At 35.3% G+C, this 19,467-nt stretch overlaps 1 protein-coding gene across 1 annotated transcript; it reads left to right on the forward strand.

Annotated features, from left to right (window-relative positions):
* The first annotated feature begins 3,590 nt into the window (after positions 1-3,590).
* Positions 3,591-5,113, forward strand: LOC120075766 (uncharacterized). The gene is made up of 2 exons (XM_039029430.2): positions 3,591-4,519; positions 4,797-5,113. The coding sequence occupies exons 1-2, from the start codon at positions 3,606-3,608 to the stop codon at positions 4,861-4,863; spliced, it is 981 nt and encodes a 326-aa protein (XP_038885358.2). The 5' UTR covers positions 3,591-3,605; the 3' UTR covers positions 4,864-5,113.
* The last annotated feature ends 14,354 nt before the right edge of the window (positions 5,114-19,467 follow it).

Here is a 19,467-nt window from a genome sequence, read left to right on the forward strand (position 1 = left end):
GTGTCACTCTTTTCCCCTGCCCATTCTCACACACACATGTATAGTTGGGGAACCGAATCTGAACCGACCAACCTATCAATCTAAACGTTTCGCTCAACACAGTTTCTTCCAAATATTGGTTTGATTTCGGTTTGCATATTTCTTTTACCAAGCAATTGGTTCAGCTAGGTTTTTGGTTAACCGACTGAATTTAACCGTTTACACCCCTAGCTATAGGTATTTTTGGGCACTTTTTCACTGTGCATTCTAGTTAGTCTCTCGTACCTCAATCTGTTTTCCTTCATATTTTATACTTTCTCGTTATGCTATAGGACCTTGTTGTTCTACCGGTTCTCATTCTAATTTGGACTTTTTCCTATTCCAAGCTTACGTTATATTTGTTACTTTTCCGCCCATGGTTGTTCTCTCTATACCTTTGGTCGATGTCAACTTAATTAACCTATGAAATGGAAGAAAAAACTAGTTGTATGACCTAATGAAGTACTGAGTGAACTGTAATGTGAAAATGGAGAGCAAATTGTTGATGGCGAAGCGGAGAGGGTGAAGAGAAGGAACCGAACCCGAGGTCTAGAGGATTGAGGGAAGGCCAAAGCATATAAAAATTCTGGATGAGTCTTATACCATTCGTTGATGGTAATCAGATTCAACTTCAGGTGGAAGCAATTTGATTCCGAAATTGAGGTAACTCAAAAACATGGGTCCCATTTCTTCCTTACTAATATAAAATTATGTAAACAATTGCAAAAGTAATCAAATGGAACCCACTTTCCTAAATTACGTTTGTAGATAGGTAAACGTGCCTCAATTCAAAACAAGTGTTTACCTTGAGTTGGATAGTTTCATAACACGTGTTTACCTTAATACATATGTTCAAATATGTTAATAAAATAATAATTTAATGTTGATCAACTTAACTTTTTAAAATATTCTTAAAATAATAATTTAATGATCGAGTACTTTTAATACATAAGAGGTAAATTTGAGAAATTTAAATTTTACCCAAGATAGAAGTTGACTATTTTTAAAATTTTATTCCCTTCAAAATTATATGCAAGTTGCAATATTGAGACTAAAAATTTAAAATTCTCATTCAAAAGTGCTAACGATACAAAAATTTCTCTAAAGATTGAATACAGATTATAATCATTGCTTTTTATATAGAAACGCTGTAGCAGAAGAATTGAGGAAGAAGTAAACTAGATTTTTTTTTTTTTTCTTTTTTGATAGAAATGTTAAATAATTATGTAGTTGTTCGACACGTTGTTGGACCATTGATAATAAATTAAAGAAATTTCTTTTTTTAAAATCCCATAAATCACACAGATCTTTTCCCAATTATATTTCCCAAAAACTCTTCATATTTCATGCTTGTATTTGGAGCCTTCCTAGTTATTTTATCTTGTATTAATTAACAGTGCCATTTAAATTATTATTTGAAACGAAATGGAAAAAAGAAAAAAAAAAAAAAAAAAGTTTCACCTTCATTTATCTATCGAAAGACAGAGAGAGAAGGAAAAAAGAGAGGATATATAGATCTTTTGTAAAAGAGGCGAGTTCCTTTTTTAAAAGTATTTAAAAATTATTCCACCATTCCGTTACATGTACACAATTTAAATGATTGAGAACATATATTAAATAATTAAAAAATTGCAATAGGTAGTTTTTTTTAATATGCAATTTTATAGGTGTGTTACTCATATTTGATATTTCATAAATATGACAAAAACTTCTAAGTGCATCTTCCTTTTTAGTGGTTCAATCATAAGAACTCCAAAGTTAAGCGTGTAGGAGAATGCTGAGATCATCAGGGGCCGAATCAAGTGCATCATTATCAAGTATATATCAATAGTGATGACATTTGTGATATTTTACATTTTTTACATGTGAGTAGGGATGCGTTTTTGCCATTTTTGTAAACAACAAACATGTAGATTATGGATCTTATTAATATATTTTGTTTTACATTTTTTTTTAAGTGCCCCTAAATAATTTAATATTTCCGAACTTATTACTTTCTAAAATAAAATTTTAATATCTTTAAACATAACAGTCCGACCATTGTATCAAAAAAGAAAATATAATCATAATTTACTTTGAAAGAAAAAAAAAAAAAACAATCCAACCATAATTCAATGGGGTATCAAAATAGAAAAGATCTCAATTTAAATACCAAAAATACATGTTTCTCTATTTTAGATATTAATAATTTATGTTTTAGGATTGATTTATTATTTCAACTTATAAACATAACATTCTGACGAATGACATTTCAATTACACATTGTATAACTTAATGTGCTAGACTATCAAATCCTTTATTGTAGAAACAATCTGATTTGGATAGGAATATCCGTTCCACACATGAAGCATATCAAAGTCAAAACAATAATGAAAAAAAATAATAAACTAGGGATAAGAGAAAACGAACACTAAATTTATATCTATTTACTCTAAATTTAGGACTAACAACTCTTCTAACAACAATGACTATAAATCTCCCTCTCATAATCTACAATGATGATTATAATGACTTCTAAGTAACACGAAAATAGTTGCTTAATTAAAATTTTTTTAAAAAAAATCTAGAAAAATGTTGCCTCATGTCACTTCAAATATTTTTTTCACACACAAAAAAGATCAAGCGAGCGATAACAATTCTTATATTATGACTAACATCATAATATTACGGCTTTTGATTATACTTTTTTCTTCATTTTTGCTGTGTGACAACGTCGTGAATCCACTAGCTCTACAGAATTAGTTTAGCTCAAAAACTTAATACCTTTCATCTTCTAATTACATAGTACATTCTAGACTTAAATATTATTTGACTTATATTTAACCTAAAATAATATTTAGATGCAGTCTAGTTTCGAGACAACGCGCATCTCACATACATTTAAATCATAGTATTAAATTTTCGCAAATATGTCGATATTCCTATCGAAATTTCTACGTTTCCATGTATTTGAAAATCGACATGAGGAATTAATTAATATTTCCATTATAGCATAGAAAAATCTACGAAATATCAAAAAATTAAGTAACAAAATGTTCTGACATAAATATAATATAAATAATAGATATGTTAACGGGTTTAAACCACAGAATATTTCTTCATCTAAAAAAATCACAAAATATTTAATTTATTTATTTTTTACTATTATAATTTTTTTTTTTGAAAATATCCATCAAAATCGATATTTTATCAATATTTTCATTTAAATTTTTTCAAATTTAAAATTTCGATATTTTTGTCGACATCGATATTTTTAAACCCTCATTCAAATTTTATATATATATATATATATATATATATGCGCGCGTGGATGTTTTAAAATAAAAGAAAAATAAACTAAAATACTTGGTTTAATATATATTACTATATATATACATTAGAAATTTAGAAGATAGAAAGCAAAATAATAAAAACAAAAAAGTGATAAAGAAGAAGGTACTTTTGTGAAGCGTAAGGGTGGGATGTTTTTAACCCCCGTAACCTTGACTTTACAACCTAACTGACGGTAACTAGAAGGAGTTACCGTGAAATTGACACAAAACAGGGGACCATACCAAATACAAAATACCAAACCCCAAATTACAAATATGTCCCCCTCATCTCTCCCCTATTACCCACCTCTCACAGGGCTTCACACCGCACCACAAAGAATTCATTTCCATTTTCCACCATTTCCTCCTCTGTTTCTCTCTCCCAAAATTCCTTCCTCCACATTTCCCCAGCAGAATCAATTACAAAAATCCAAACCCATGGGCGATATTAGAACGAAATTCCCGAGAAAATCTGCCCATACCCCAGATTCTACCTATTATAAATCTCCAGATCAAGACGAAGATTGCATAATTTTCAGAGGTTGGGACAGTGCTGCTGCAATCGACGATGATTCTCAATCCGAATCGGGGGTTTCTTCACCCACACTTTGGGGTTCCAATTCTCGAACCAGCCCCCAATTTCACCGCCCTCGAAATCGCAGCCTCTCCCCGACTTCCCGAATCCAAGCCATAGCCAGAGGCCAACAAGAGCTCATGGAGATGGTCAGGAATATGCCTGAATCATCTTACGAACTCTCCCTTAAAGATCTCGTTGAACATCACTTGACTAATTCCAAACGCCAACAAGACGGTGACTGTGCCGCTGCTTCCCTTGCAAGAGACGATTCCAGCTCTGAAACTTCCTTCCGAAGAGACTCTAGCAAGACCAGGAGTGAAACTAGGGGACTTGTTACCAGAAGTAGAAGCGTCGATAGCGGTGGGTTTTACCTCAAAATGTTCCTCCCACTGCCTTTTGGGCAAGTTTCGGCTAAAAAGAAGACTAATCTCAGAACTGATTCCGGGTTGAGCGGTGGTTCGAGAGTTTCCCCTAAGCCACCGCCGGTGGAGAAAGACTGGTGGAGGAAGAGATCGGCGGTCGCCGGAGGGGAAAACGAGGGTAGTATCTCCGGCGGAAGTATGATGAGTAGCGGGAGTAGTAACAGTACCAGCAGCGAAAGAAGCAATAGCAGGTAAATTCAACCAAATTTTGATGAATTGATGAACCCTAATTTTGAATCCAGACAAAAACCCAATTTCGACTTCAACATTCAATCAACTGAATTGTGAATTGGAATCGTCACCCAATAATTGTTTGGTGGTTGGAATTTTGGATAACTGTCTGAATCATGGATTTGTTTATTCTTCTTGTTTCTTTTGGCTTTTTATGATCAATGAATTACCAAATTAAGGGTAATAATTCAAGAATTTTGACTTTGTGTTGTTGTGATGAATTTGATTGATTTACAGGAATTCTGAATCGCAAGGAAGTTGCTGGTTTTGTATCAGTCCAATGAGAAGTAAAGATCGAGAGTAAAAAAACAGTTTCATCGGAGCATTCAAATGAAATGAATCTTAATATGTAATCTCCTTTGAATAATGTTTCGGTATAATTCCAACTAAATCACAGCTGAATTTTGCAGCTAAGCTTGTTCATATCTTTTTGTTTTATTTCTACTTTTATTTTTCTTTTTTCTAAAAAAGATTTCTTGTCTTTATCCTTTCTTTCTTCATCTGTATTTTAATTTCCTTGTTATATTTATATAATGTATATTGTTAACCAGAAATTTACTTGCTCTTTTTTATTTATTATTTATTTTATTAATGTTATTATATAATAATAAAAAGAATGAATGGAAAACATGGGCACGATGGCCCGCCAAAAACTATTCAATGATCACAACATCCGGAAAATTGGAGCTCTTGGCTTCATTTGTGTGGACTTTGGAATAATATATTATAAAGATTAATATTTGAATTTGTTTTTTGTTATGATGTCACTTTAAATCATTATTACAAGATATTGTCAACAGAGACATAAAAATGGACATTTGGTTTAAAATACTTTGTTAGGTTTCATGTCGTTGATTAGGATAAGTGGATCACAAAAGCATCTCATCTCCTAAATAAACGAATATAAGTTGTTAGATTGGTTAATCTAAGCATATCAAAATATGTTTTTCTTGGTAAGTGAGTTTGATTATCCTAAAGTATAGGTTTGTTGTTCACATGGACTATCATAGTTCATATATTTAGACTTCTCAAATTCACCTATTTTTTTTTTTAAAAAAAATTCTATATATATTAGTGAATAATTCCTAAATTTTATTGAATGAACAAAAATGAAGTATGGAGATTTGAAGTTACTAATTAAAAGAAAGTATGATGAAATGATATTTGAACTTACAACTACGTAAAAGAATATAAATATCTTAAGGTTTGTTTGATAAGTATTTGATTTTTGAAAATCAAGTCTATAAACATATCTTATGTACCTTAAGATTTCTCTTTTTGTTATCTACTTTTTATTGACGTTTTTTAAACTAATCCAAAATTTGAAAATTTAAAAAAATAGTTTTTAAATACTTGTTTTTTTTTTTAGAATTTAACTAAAAATTCTACTCTTATTGTGACATTCCATATTTTTGTGTAATTTAAATTTGGTTATTTTGTAATATTTGTGTTCGCACAAAATTTTAAGAGAAATTTATTTCATGGAACTTGAACTTTGTATTTGTATTAATTTTGTGAAATGTGAGTATAATCTCTAATACATAGTATTTTGATGTTTTCAAAATAAATTATAATCCTTAAACTAGTTGATCTTCTTGAACGATCGACCTTTGGGCTTGTTGATCTTCTTGAGTGATCGGTCTTTGGACTTGTCGATCTTCTTGGATGATCGACCTTTCGGCTTAATGATCTTCTTGGATGATCGTCCTTAGGCTTGTTGATCTTCTTGGATGATCGGCCTTCGGGCTTGTTGATCTTCTTGGAGGATTAGTGTTCCCACGAGGCTTCCGGAGAAACTTGTTTTGTGGAGTTGAACTTGAGTTGGTGTTGATGTTGATGTTAATTTGATGCGCCGTGGTTCGATCTCTATTGCTTTATCCTTTGATTCTCTCTCGGTTGAATGCGTACGCTTGATATATAGAAACGGGGCGTTGGATGTTCTTGAGCTTCGAGTCTTGGAAGAATGCTTGTATCTTCAAAGAACTTCAGTCTTCAAGCATGTTCAGAATGCTTGTATCTTTTCAGAATGTTTGTGTCTTCAAAGGATTTCAGTCTTCAAGCGTGGTCAGCTTCAGGAGTTTTCTGATTGTAGAGAATTCTCTCTAAGCTCTCTCTGGAGTGTAGAATTGTTGACTCCTCCAAATGAGGAGAGCTTTTCTATTTATAGGTTCACAGGTGGGCTTGGGCTTGGTTGATCCATGGGTCTAGCCTTTGGGCTCAATTAGTTGGACTCGAGCTTGGTTGGTCCATGGGTCTGGCCTTTGGGTCCAATTAATCGGATTTAGGCCTGATTTGATATTTGGGTCAAATTCAGCCTATTTTTGGGCTTAGTTGGACTTTGACCCAAATAATAATATCAAATTGAGCCAAATTCAACGGTCATGATAAAACCACGTGACGTCATTGAAATTTGTCTTCAACTTCAATTCAGGACATATGTCAACTTCTAATTGAGCCCAAATTTAATTATTTGGAATTTTGTCATTAATTTAGTAAATGATGTGACAACTTGTGATTGGTCCAAAATTTCTCATTCAACCATTTGATAATTATTTTAGATTTTGAGGTTAAATTGAATTATTGTAAAAAGATAATTCAATTAAAATTTTTTGCTTAAGTGAAAGAATTATGGAATTTAAGTTTTAAATTAAGGAGAATTTTGGATTTGACTTCAATTTTAATTTAATTTGGGAAAGTTAATTAAAATTGAGAAATTTAGAATTTGTTTTTAAGTAGGAGAAAGAAATTGGAATATTTTATTTGATTAAGGATTAAAGATTTTAAAAGATTCGGAGATTTGAATTCTTTGAAGAAATTTAAATTGGATTTGGAATTTATAAAGGAAATGTCTATGTATATATATAGAGAGAGAAAGAATTGGGATTTTAAAAATTTGAGAGGGAAAAGGAAAAAAAATTAACTAAGAAAAGGGAAATTTCATGAACCCCTTCCCAGTGCCATTTTCTCTTTCCCTCACTCTGAACCCACAAACGTTGGTCGCCACACAGTCCATCGCAACTCATCTTCGTTCGCAGTCGTGTCGGAGATTCTTCTCAACCAAGCACCCGGTCGCCACTGTTTCACGCTGACCCACGATCAGCTTCACACGCTACTACTCCCTTACGTCGCGAACTTCCAGACGCCTCAATTCGGCGTTGTTTAGCACTGCCTCACGACGGTGGACGGTCATTTCACTGTCTTTCAAACCGCCGTTGTTCGCCCTATTATGCAGTTGGTTCGCGCGCTCTACAAATTATCTGTTGAGCTTTTGGGTTCCACCGACGAATCCACTGCCGCCATCACAGTGGGTCTTATCCTTGTCGTTAACTTGTTTCATTGTCGGATTTTGCTTTTGTTTCGTCGAAGTCTTAGATTTTGGGTAAGGTTTCAGTGATTTCTTGGATTTGTTTTGGTTACCAATTGGGTATGAGTTTAAATTCTTGGCTTTATGATAATTTTGAAAGTTTGAATTAAAGGTTATTTTGATGTAGTTTGGTGGAGATTTTGGAGTTGAAATCTTGGAAGTGATTGTTGATCAAGCTTAGTTTTGGGGCATTAATTCAAGATTTATTTTTGTTAGAGACTAATTTCTTGTATTAATTTTGGAATTTCGATTTGAGGTAAATAATCTTACTATAAGAACCGCCTTTGTGCTAGAAGGTAAATTTGAGAATAATTCTGAGGATTTGAAACTGTTTGCATCTAGATGCATGAGGATAAATAAGCTGGACTTGATTATGTTTGAAGCATGATTATGAGTGCAAACATGAATTAAATTGTTTTATTTATTTGTTTGCTAGCTGAACATTGAGCATGATAATATGTATTTGCATATTTGTGGGACCATGTTTTATGATGAACATTATGTTTATGATAGTGATAGTTATCTCTACTCGTAATTAGATACCCATCAGAGGTGGTGATCTCCTTCAAGATTTCACTAGAGGTTTGTGTTTCTTTCGGGATTCACTAGAGGGTTTTGTTTCCTTCGAGATTCACTAGAGGTGGTGATCTCCTTCGAGATTTCACCAGAGGTTTCGTATTTCCTTCAAGATTCACCAGAGGTTTTTGTTTCCTTTGGGATTCACTAGAGGTGGTGATATCCTTCGAGACTTCACTAGAGGTTTGTATTTCCTTCGGGATCACCAGAGGTTTGTGGGCACATCTAATCTACGGTAGAGTGGGTTCAGTTATCCATTAGTTAGCCACTCCATGGAAAATAAAGGTTTATGCGGATCCCACTAGAAAGTGGCATTTAGAGGACATAGATGCTTAGGTGCTTGATCCCGGTAGTGGGGTTACTTACTGAGTATTTTATACTCATTCTTTCTCATGTTTATTTTTCAGGTAAGGATAAGAGCATGCCAACAAATAACAAGCAGAATCCGTGATCGAGCTACTGGGACCAGTCATATGCTTCCGCTCACGTTTTCAGGATTTTATATTTAAAATTTTCTACACATGATGGTTGAACTCGAAGTTTTGGTATTTATACTTTAGACAATTTTTAAAAAGAATTTTTTAATTTGTATTATGGTTTTAAGGGTACCATGCTAAATAAATTTCAGTTATTTAATATTAATTAAGTTATTTATTTTATGTTCTTTATTTGGTTTTACTAAGACATGAAAAGATGTCAATTTGAATTGTATACATGCATGTCTAGTAATGGCCTAGTTTAAGTCCTAGGGAGTCAGGTCGTTACAGTCGGTATCAGAGTCCATATTTTAGGTTCTGAAAATCGACTTACTATGTAAGTCTAGATAGTCCCTCTAGTCCAGCAACGGATTCTTCGTCATCGGCAGGTATGTCCTACAAGTAAAAGTTTCCAGTATGTATTGCATGAGAATAGTTTGATTTAATGCCTTAGTAGACATGTTTTCATGATAAGGGATCTAGTGAGAACTGATCTTTGAGTACATTTCAGGCCATGACACCTAAACTCGGGATAAAAAGGAAGGTTAGAGGAGGGGTTCAGGATCCTCTAGTGCAAGACCCACAAGTCCAAGACTCTTTCACGTCGGGAGTGCAGAAGGATATAGTCGGTGGAAGTCAGAATGTTTCAGTAGCTTCAAACCCACCTGGGGCTTAAGTTGATGAAGAGGCAATAAAAACACTAATTAGGGAAGATGTTACATCATCCTTGAAGAAGAGGATACAAGAATTGATCCGTAGTGCAGTGGCGAAGCAGACAGCTCAAAATCAGACCCAACAGGAACCGATACCACTGGTACAGGTGCAACCGACCTAGCCATAGAATCAGAACGTGCAGACTTATCCCTTGAAGTTAAACACTTGAAGGATTTCAGAAAGTACAGCTCTCGTACCTTTGATGGGTCGCTGACAGATCCTATAAAGGCAGAGATGTGGATGTCCTCTATTGAGACCATTTTCCGCTATATGTAATGCTCGAAGGACCAAAAGCTTTAGTGTGCAGTATTATTGTTGACGGATGATGATGAGATTTGGTGGCAATCGATCGAGAATTTTATTAACACCAGCAAAGGGTCGATCACTTGGAACCAGTTTAAGGAGCAGTTCTGCAAGCAGTACTTTTCTGTGGACATGAGGTATAATAAGTATGTAGAGTTCATGAATTTGAAGAAAGGAGTCTTGTCTGTGGCAGAGCACGAACGAGAATTCACCAAGCAGTCTCATTTTGCTCCAAGTTGGTGGCCATAGAGAAGGATAAGATAGAAAGATTCATCCACGGTCTGAAGGATGAGCTAAGGGGTCATGTACTGACCCATGAGTCCATCAGTTATGCAACAGCGTTAGATATAGCAGCCAGAATAGATTTTACTGCAAGAGGGGGAACCACGAGATCACAAGGAGTAGGATCTTCTTCAGGTCAGAAGAGGAAGGCATTAAAGGCTTTTAGAGCCTCCACAAAAGAGTTAGAATATAGATAGAACTCCAAGGCATTGGAGGCAACAAGACTCCCAATTTGTGGTTGTTAAAGAGGATAAGTTGGTTTGTTCAACATGTGGTAGACGTCATTGGGAACGATGTCTGGCAGGTATTAGAGTTTGTTTTTGGTGTAGGCAGAGAGGGAACATGTTGGAGAAGTGCCCCAAGAGGAATGCATCTGATAATAAGAGCCAACCTGTAAGCTCGAATTAGGGTGGTTCGAGCCGTCAGTAGCAGTAGGGTAGAGTGTATTCCACCACTTGGCAGGAGACCAAGAAGTTCGACACTGTTGTGCAGATACGCTCCCAATCTTGGGACACTATGCATTGGTTTTGTTTGACTCCGATTCATCTCACTCATTCATATCATCAGCATTTGTAAAACATACCATATTAGAATTAGAACCCTTACTATATGTTCTATCAGTTTCTACTCCATCAGGAGAAATCATGTTAGCTACTGAAAAGATAAAGGCATGTCATGTCATACATTAGATGTGAACTTGTTAGTTCTAAACATTCGTGATTTTGTTGTGATACTGGACATGGATTGGTTGGCTACAAATCATACCAGTATAGATTGTTCCTGCAGGGAGGTGATTTTTAACCCTCCTATAAAAGTCGGCTTTAAGTTTAAAGGGGCAAGGACCGTGGTCCTACCCAAATTAATTTTAGATATGAAAGCAAATAGGTTGCTTAACCAAGGTACCTGAAGTATCCTAACCAGTATTGTTGACACTAGAGAGGCTGAGGTCTCCTTGATTTCAGAGCCAGTAATAAGAGACTACCTAGATATTTTTCTAGAAGATCTCCCTATTTTCTGCCACATCAGAAGATAGTTTTGCTATCGAGTTGGAGCTAGGCGTAACTTCTATCTCGAAAGCTTCATATAAAATGGCTCTAGAAGAATTGAAAGAGCTTATGATTTAGATGCAAGAGTTGTTGGATAAGAGTTTCATACGCCCTAGGTGTGTTACTGTGGGGTGCACCAGTACTTTTTGTGAAAAAGAAAAATGGATTGTTGATTCTCTGCATCAATTACAGGGAGTTGAATAAAGTGACTATAAAAAATAAATATCCACTTCCCAGGATTGATGACTTGTTTGACCAGTTGCAAGGAGATACAGTGTTCTCCAAGATTGATCTTTGGTCAGATTACCATCAGTTGAGGATAAAAGATAGTGATATACCCAAGACAACTTTTCGTTCGAGGTATGAGCATTATGAGTTCATCATAATGTCGTTCGGTTTGATGAATGCTCCTGCAATATTTATGGACCTGATGAATAGGGTGTTCAAGGAATTCCTCGACACTTTTGTGAGTTCTCAAAGATGATATCTTAGTTTACTCCAAGATAGAGGCAAAACATGAAAAGCATTTACGAAAAGTTTTGGAAACTTTGTAGGCGAATAAGTTATATGCTAAAGTTTCTAAATGTGAGTTTTGGCTGAGGCAGGTGTCCTTTTTAGGACATGTGGTGTCAAAGGTGTAAGTTTCTAAAAACATGTAGTGGAAGAAAACAAGATCATTAAGCATTCTAATTCCTCAATTTTTACATCAAATTAAGCATGTTCATAGGGTATCAAGAGGGTTTTAACACATACCTTTGAAGATCCTCTTCAAATAGAAATTCAGCTGCAATCTTCTCCAATTCAAGTTGTGGACTACCACTAGAGCTTCCTTACTATTCTCTAGTAATCTTAGATTGAGTTGTGGGACTCAAAACAAGTAAGAATTTAGGAAATTATGTAGGAAAGGTCACTGGTTTATCAACTTGGTGAAGAATACTTCTTCAACCTTGAGACATCAGCAAAATTCCAACATTTGCATGAGATTGTTCACTCAAATTTGAGTGTTTTATATAGGTCTTTCATGCAAAACCTAAATGCCTCAAGAAGAACTAGCTCCTACTTGAATTTGAGCTCTCAATTAGGAATGGAATATGACTAAGCAACTAGGTTTTGAAAGTGGAAAAATCCCACATTTAGGATATTTTTTCCATTTTCAATTCCCCCCACCCCCCAATATTTTAAAAATTTGAAATAAAAAATTATTTTTCAATTTTAGTTCTTTAATTAAAATTGAAATTGTATTAATTTTAATTTTCTAATAAAATTAATAATAAATAATTAAATAAATAAATGTCGAATGTTTAACTTTATAAACTGCGAGTTTTAAGACATTCAACCCAACAAAAGGAAGGAGTCTTCGTTGATCCCACAAAGATTGAGGCGGTTACAAGGTAGCCTCGTCCAACTACAGTTAGTAAGGTGCGCAATTTTTTTGGGTTTAGTAGGCTATTACTGGCGATTTGTGAAGGACTTTTCTCGTATAGCTACTCCCTTGACTCAGTTGACTAGAAAATAAGCTTCCTTCGTTTGGAATAAGGCTTATGAGAATAGCTTTCAAGATCTCAAATAGAAGTTGATTAATGCACCAATTCTTATCGTACTGGATGGAACGGGTGGTTTTGTTATTTACAGTGACGCCTCCAAGAAAGGGTTGGGGTGCATACTGATGTAGTAGAATAAGGTAGTTGCTTATGCCTCTCGTCAATTAAAGAACCATGAACGGAACTATCCCACACATGAGTTGGAGTTGGTAGCAGTGGTTTTTGCCTTAAAGATCTGGATGAAGGAAATCTAACAAAGATCCAGTGAGCGGAAGCAGATCATTCCAAATCTCATTGAGAAATAACACAAACAATTACAGTCTAAACGGAAACGATTATGCATAAATAGTAAATTACAACATGCTTCTTTAAAAGACTGAACAAGGGATAAAGTATGCAAACCTATGAAGAACTCTTCTTCAATTATCCCTCGGTCGTTTAGTAACTCGTTCAACAACACGAATTCGAACGCAACGATCAGAACACGATCTCAACGAACGACTGGATGCATCTCGATCACAATCAAGTTCAATCTAATCCTCGAACGGAATTAGAACACCACTACAATGGTTACCTTGGTATTTTTGGTGTGAGAATCCAAGAGTTGTAGGCTCTGTATGATTTTAGATTGAGGAAAGCAGAAGGTAGACGATCGAGTAAGTGGGAGATGAATAAAGTCTATCGTATAGACTAAATACTCGATCGTTTATAAAGAAGAAGCCTATCGTATAGACTTTACTACTTGATCGTGTAACAACAAGTAAATGAGTAACTATCGTATAGTAAACTCGGAACTCCTAATCGTTTAGGCTGTGAGACACCATCGTTTAGTAAAACACTTTACACGATAGTTTTCATTTTGTGAAACGATACAATAATGAATCATCCTCGTTTGATTTGGAAAATAATTTTCCTTTTATGCTTCAATGGTATGTGAATAAACTGATTAAACTCTTTAATCACGAGATCCACCATCCATTAACTGTTGGTCACTCCACTAAAGACCAACAATTGCACTATTTGCACTACAGATATATTTCTGTGTACATATGACCAATCAACAGTGTGATGACCCTTCACAAATCGCTCATAAGTACAACAGGGCCAATTCACCGTTTTGCCCCATGTAGTTACATCTAACTTCTTAAGTACCACTGATTCCTCTAATAAACAATAAGTCATAGTCTACTATGACTAAGTCCTCTCGGGCCAGGAGAGGGTGTGGCCACTATAGTCAAGACTCGGAATCAGCCCTTAAGGGAGCAATTTATCTACTTAACCTTGCTTCGGGGAAGGAGTGAATTCCGTCTTGTGTAGCTGAGTTTCTAGCTCCTCAATCAGACGAATCCTCAAAATGGTAGGCTTTTTAAGTTGACAATTTGGCCACTCTCACCTATACAAATCAAAGGATCTCCCTCATAAGTAGGAGTTCCCAACTCACTCAGGATTAAGGTCATGTCACCTACGGTCATTTTAATGAAATGTAAGTCTCAATTATCAACGACATTATATAAAGAGTCTAACCATTTTGTGGTCCGGTCTTATACATGTAACTACAGGGATAAAATGGTAAATTGGCCCAATTGTACTTACGAGCATATGCAAAAGGTCATCGTACTCATGATTGGTTATATCCGATGGACACAAAAATATATCTGTGGTAAGAAGAGTTCAGCTGCTGGTCTTTAGTGGAATACCTGACAGTTAACGGATGGTGGATCTCGTGGCTAAAGAGTTTAGTCAGCTATTCACGTACCGTTGGAGCTTTAAGCCACAGGTCCATTAGGTCCCCTAGGTAGCTTGGATAAAGTCGACAATCAGTGTTTGGGTCCGTTTGAAATGTTCAAATTGACAAGAGGGAGTTTGATTATGTATGATATACTTGAACTGGTTAATTATATATGATATAATTGGCTAAATGTATGAAATACATTATTTTGGAGGAAATTAGATATAAATATTATATCAAGTGGAGGAGAAATTACTATAGTAGATATGTGATATCAAACTATAGGGTAAGAATATAATATGATTATATTCATTTATTATTAAATTGGTTAATTATGAGATAATTGACCGAAATATTCTCCTCCATTGCACGTTAGTGGGAGCAGCCATGTTCGGTTATGGTAATCGAAGAATAAAATAAAAATTTGTTTCATTTGGCAAAAAGTTCGAAAAATTTGCAATCGGTGTGAAAACGTATTGGTCGCCTAGCTTGAGAGCCTATACGATAGAGTCTTATCGTCTAAACGATTGCACACCAGCGTCTAAATGATCGCATGCCTTTCCCTAAACGATCGCTTAGCTTTCCTAAATGATCGCCTAACATCCTGCATTTTCTAAACGATCGTTTGCCTTTTACTAGACGATCACTTAGTCAAACTTACACGATCGTGTAGCTTTGTCTAAACGATAAGTACTCCGTTATATGATAGCTTCTCTCCCACTTACTTATTGTCTACACAATCAGCTTTTCCTCCCATTTCTACCAAATTCACCAAAGACCATACTTTGAATTCTCACTCCAAGAATACCAAGGGCTCCAACTGATGGTGTTGTCCCCGCTTCTCCTTGTTCGTGCTTGTCCGTGTTGCTGCCATTCATGTAGACGATCGTGCTGCTGTGGCCAACTGATTTGCTGGGCGATAGAGTTCGTAGAGGTTCTTCCGCTGCATTGAGTTCGAGATTGAAGAGAGACTTCAACTAGTATGAGAACTCATTCCCTTGTATTTTATTTATCAAAGCATGTCGTTAATTAGTGTTAATTTGCATAACTATCTGTTAGAATCTATATGTTGTATTTTGGTCACGATGAAATCGGAAAAATCCGAACGCGCTCATGGATGCTCTTCATTAAGAGTTCCTTCAATACAAACTTTTTGGATAGGATACCTCTACTCACATGTCTCTACATGAATGGTCAGGATCAGACCATTTGTAGTACTTTACAACACTTGTAACATCTAAAAGCGGGTCGTATCCATAGTATCATTAAGATAAGGTATCTCTCCTTTACCCATCTACTACAGACCATTTAGGTTATTACTTAAGGCATAATCCACTTGTATATCTCCACATACATGCTTCAGTTACGTGAAATAACCAAGATCTTAGTTTATTGGATTTGAGTAAATGCTTATAAAATAACATTTATTTTATTAATAACAATATGTTCACAAAGTGTTTACAAATTATGAGACTACTAGGAGAATTAGGACACTAATCCCAACACTGGAGGCATTATTTGTATGGAGAAAAGATACAAATTTTCACCGATCATAAGAGTTTAAAATATTTCTTCACTCAGAAGGAGTTAAACATGGGACAACGCATGTGGTTAGAGTTGGTGAAGGATTATGATTGTGAGATTGAGGGGATTAGAACTTTTATGCAGAAAGTCTGCACCTTTTGTAAACCCTTGACAACCTACTTAATATCATCCAAAATTGAGCTCAATTAGAGTGTTTCCACCACACATTCCTTTTTGAGTTTAGTAGATAAGACCGTAGTGGTGGTCTACATGAAGTTTCAAGCTCAGTTAAGTGGAGATCCAATTGAATTCGTGGAGAATTCTATAAAGGTATTGCACTATTCAAACCCTTCTTATGAACTTTACTTTTGTAGCATGTTTAAAACTCAAATTAAGTTTGGTTAGAGTGTTTATTGATTCTGAATTCTTCCGTTGCATGTTATATTACTCCTTCTATATATAGAGAGATAAAGAGAGGAGTGGGGATGAGGGGGAAGAATTGGGATTTTAAAAATTTGAGAGTGAAAAGGAAATAAATATATTATATTTAGGTTAGGTTATAGAAAGTTAATATATATATGTATATATATATATTCGTACTTGGGCTGCCTTGAGAGTTGTGAAAAAAAATTAACTAAAAAAAGGAAAATTTCGTGAACCCCTTCTCGGCGCCATTTTCTCTTTCCCTCACTCTGAACCCACGAACATAAGCCGCCACACAGTCCATCGTAACTCATCTTCGTTCGCTGTCGTGTTAGAGATTCTTCTCAACCAAGCACTCGACCGCCATTGTTTCACGCTGACCCATGATCAGCTTTGCTCGCCGTCGCCGCCTCACGTCGTGAACTTTCGGTCGCTTCAACCAGACACCTTAGTTCGACATTGTTCAATGCTGCCTCATGAAGGAGGACTGCCATTTCACCGTCGTTCAAACCACCGCGTTCGCCCTATTCTGCTGTTGGTTCGCGTGCTCTACAAATTATTTGTTGTGCTTTTGGGTTCTGCCGACGAATCCACTGCCGTTATCACAGTGGGTCTTATCCTTGTCGTTAACTTGTTCCATCACCGGATTTTGCTTTAGTTGTGCCCGAGTCTTGGATTTTGGGTAAGGTTTCGGTGATTTTTTAGATTTATTTTGGTCACCCATTGGGTATAGGTTTAAATTCTTGGCTTTATGATAATTTTGAAAGTTGGAATTAATGGTTATTTTGATGTAGTTTGGTGGAGATTTTGGAGTTGAAATCTTTGAAGTGATTGTTGATCAAACTTCGTTTTAAGGGCATTAGTTCAAGATTTATTTTTGTTAGAGACTAATTGGTTGGATTAATTGTGGAATTTCAATTCAAGGTAAGTAATCTTACTACTAGAATCGCCTTTGTGCTAGACGATAAATTTAAGAATAGTTCTGAGGATTCTGAGATTGTTTGCATCTAGATGCATGAGGATAAATAAACTGAACTTGATTTTGTTTGAAGCATGATTATGAGTGCAAGCATGGATTAAATTATTTTGTTTATATGATTTGCTAGATGAAAATTGAATCATATGTATTTGCATATTTGTGGGACTATGTTTTATGATGAACATTAAGTTTATGATAGTGATAGTTATCCCTATCTGTAACTAGATACCTACTAGATGTGGTGATCTCCTTCGGGAGTTCACCAGAGGTTTCGTGTTTCCTTCGGGATTCACTAGAGGTTCATGTTTCTTTTGGGATTCACCAAAAGTGGTGATCTCCTTTGGGACTTCACCAAGAGTTTGTGTTTCCTTCGAGATTCACTAGAGGTTTGTGGATACACCTAATCTACGACAGAGTGGGTTCAACTATCTACCAATTAGCCATCCCACGAAAAGTAGAGGTTTAAGTGCGTTCCACTAGAAAATGGCATTTAGAGGACACATATGCTTAGCCTGACCCTGGTAGCGGGGTTACTTACGGAGTATTTTATACATTATTTCTCATATTTATTTTTCAGGTAAGGGTAAGAGTATGTTGACGAATGACAAGTAGAATCCGTGATCGAGCCACTAGGACCAGTCATATGCTTCTACTCATATTTTCATAATTTTATGTCTAAAAATTTCTAGTTTGGATGTTTGAACTCAAAGTTTTGGTATTTATGCTTCAAGAATTTTCTAGTTTGTATATGGTTTTAAGGGCACCCTGCTAAATGAATATCAATTATTTAGTTTTAACAAAGTTATTTATTTTTATGTTATTTATTTGATTTTACTAAGACATGAAAAGATGTAATTTTGAATTGTATGCATGCATGTCTATAGTATCGCCTAGTTTAAGTCCTAGGGAGCCGGGTTGTTACACTTATACTTAAAAAGATACAACCCATTGTATGAAAATGAGAGAAAATAAGTTTAATCTAAAAAAAAAAAAGAAATTTTTACCTGTTAGGTCTTTAAAGGATGTATATTTTCTATATTAATTTTTCCCAAAATTATGTTAATTATTTGCTTTAAATGCTAATTTTGTAGGTAAAACGGTCCCAAAGAAATTAGAAGTTATTACAAGAAAATTGGGCTAAAAAGATCCAAAATAACCAAGAAAATCAACAAATTGAAGAGAATTGAGTAAACACCCAAAATGGCATCGAAAACCATCAAATTCCATCGAGTATTTAACAGAATGATATAGAGTACAATCTGTTGGGATTGATGCCCTAAAGTTTCGTGTCCTGTAGTTTGTAAACAGTTTATACGAACACTTATTATGTATAATATATAATATTTACTTCATTTCTTGTTTTTGCTCATTTGGATGTTTTATTTGCTTTACCACAAACCAATAAACTAAAATCTTTGGTTTTCTTTATGTAACTTAAGCATGTATGTGGTGACATACAAGTGGATCATGTCTTAAGTGATAACCAAAATGATCTGTAGTATATGGATATAGGAAGGAAACCTTATCCTGGTAATGTATGGATGTGGCCCACTTTGTGGAATGGTTACTAGTGTTATGACTTGTGACAGATGGTATGATCTTGATCATTTGTGTAGGGGATATTGAGTGGGGGCGTCCTATACAAAGAGTTTGTATAAAACCTGACCACGAAGTGTTAACGTCTCGTTATATAACATAGTTCATGACAAAGACTTCACTTCACTAGGATGACCATAGGTAACATGACCTCAATCCTGAGTGAGTTGGGAACTCCTGCCATTGGGGGCAATCCTTTGATTTCCATGGGTGCGAGTGGCCAGGCCACCGACTCAAACCTACCACTTTGGGAATTCGTCTGACTTGGGAGCTGGGAACTCAGCTACACAAGATAAAAATTCACTCATTCCCCGTAGCAGGGGTAAGTAGATAGAAAACTCCCCTAAGGGCTGAT

Source organism: Benincasa hispida, chromosome 4 (genome assembly GCF_027475165.1).
Source record: "Benincasa hispida cultivar pf3 chromosome 4, pf3_genome.v1.1, whole genome shotgun sequence".
NCBI classification, from domain to species: Eukaryota; Viridiplantae; Streptophyta; class Magnoliopsida; order Cucurbitales; family Cucurbitaceae; genus Benincasa; species Benincasa hispida.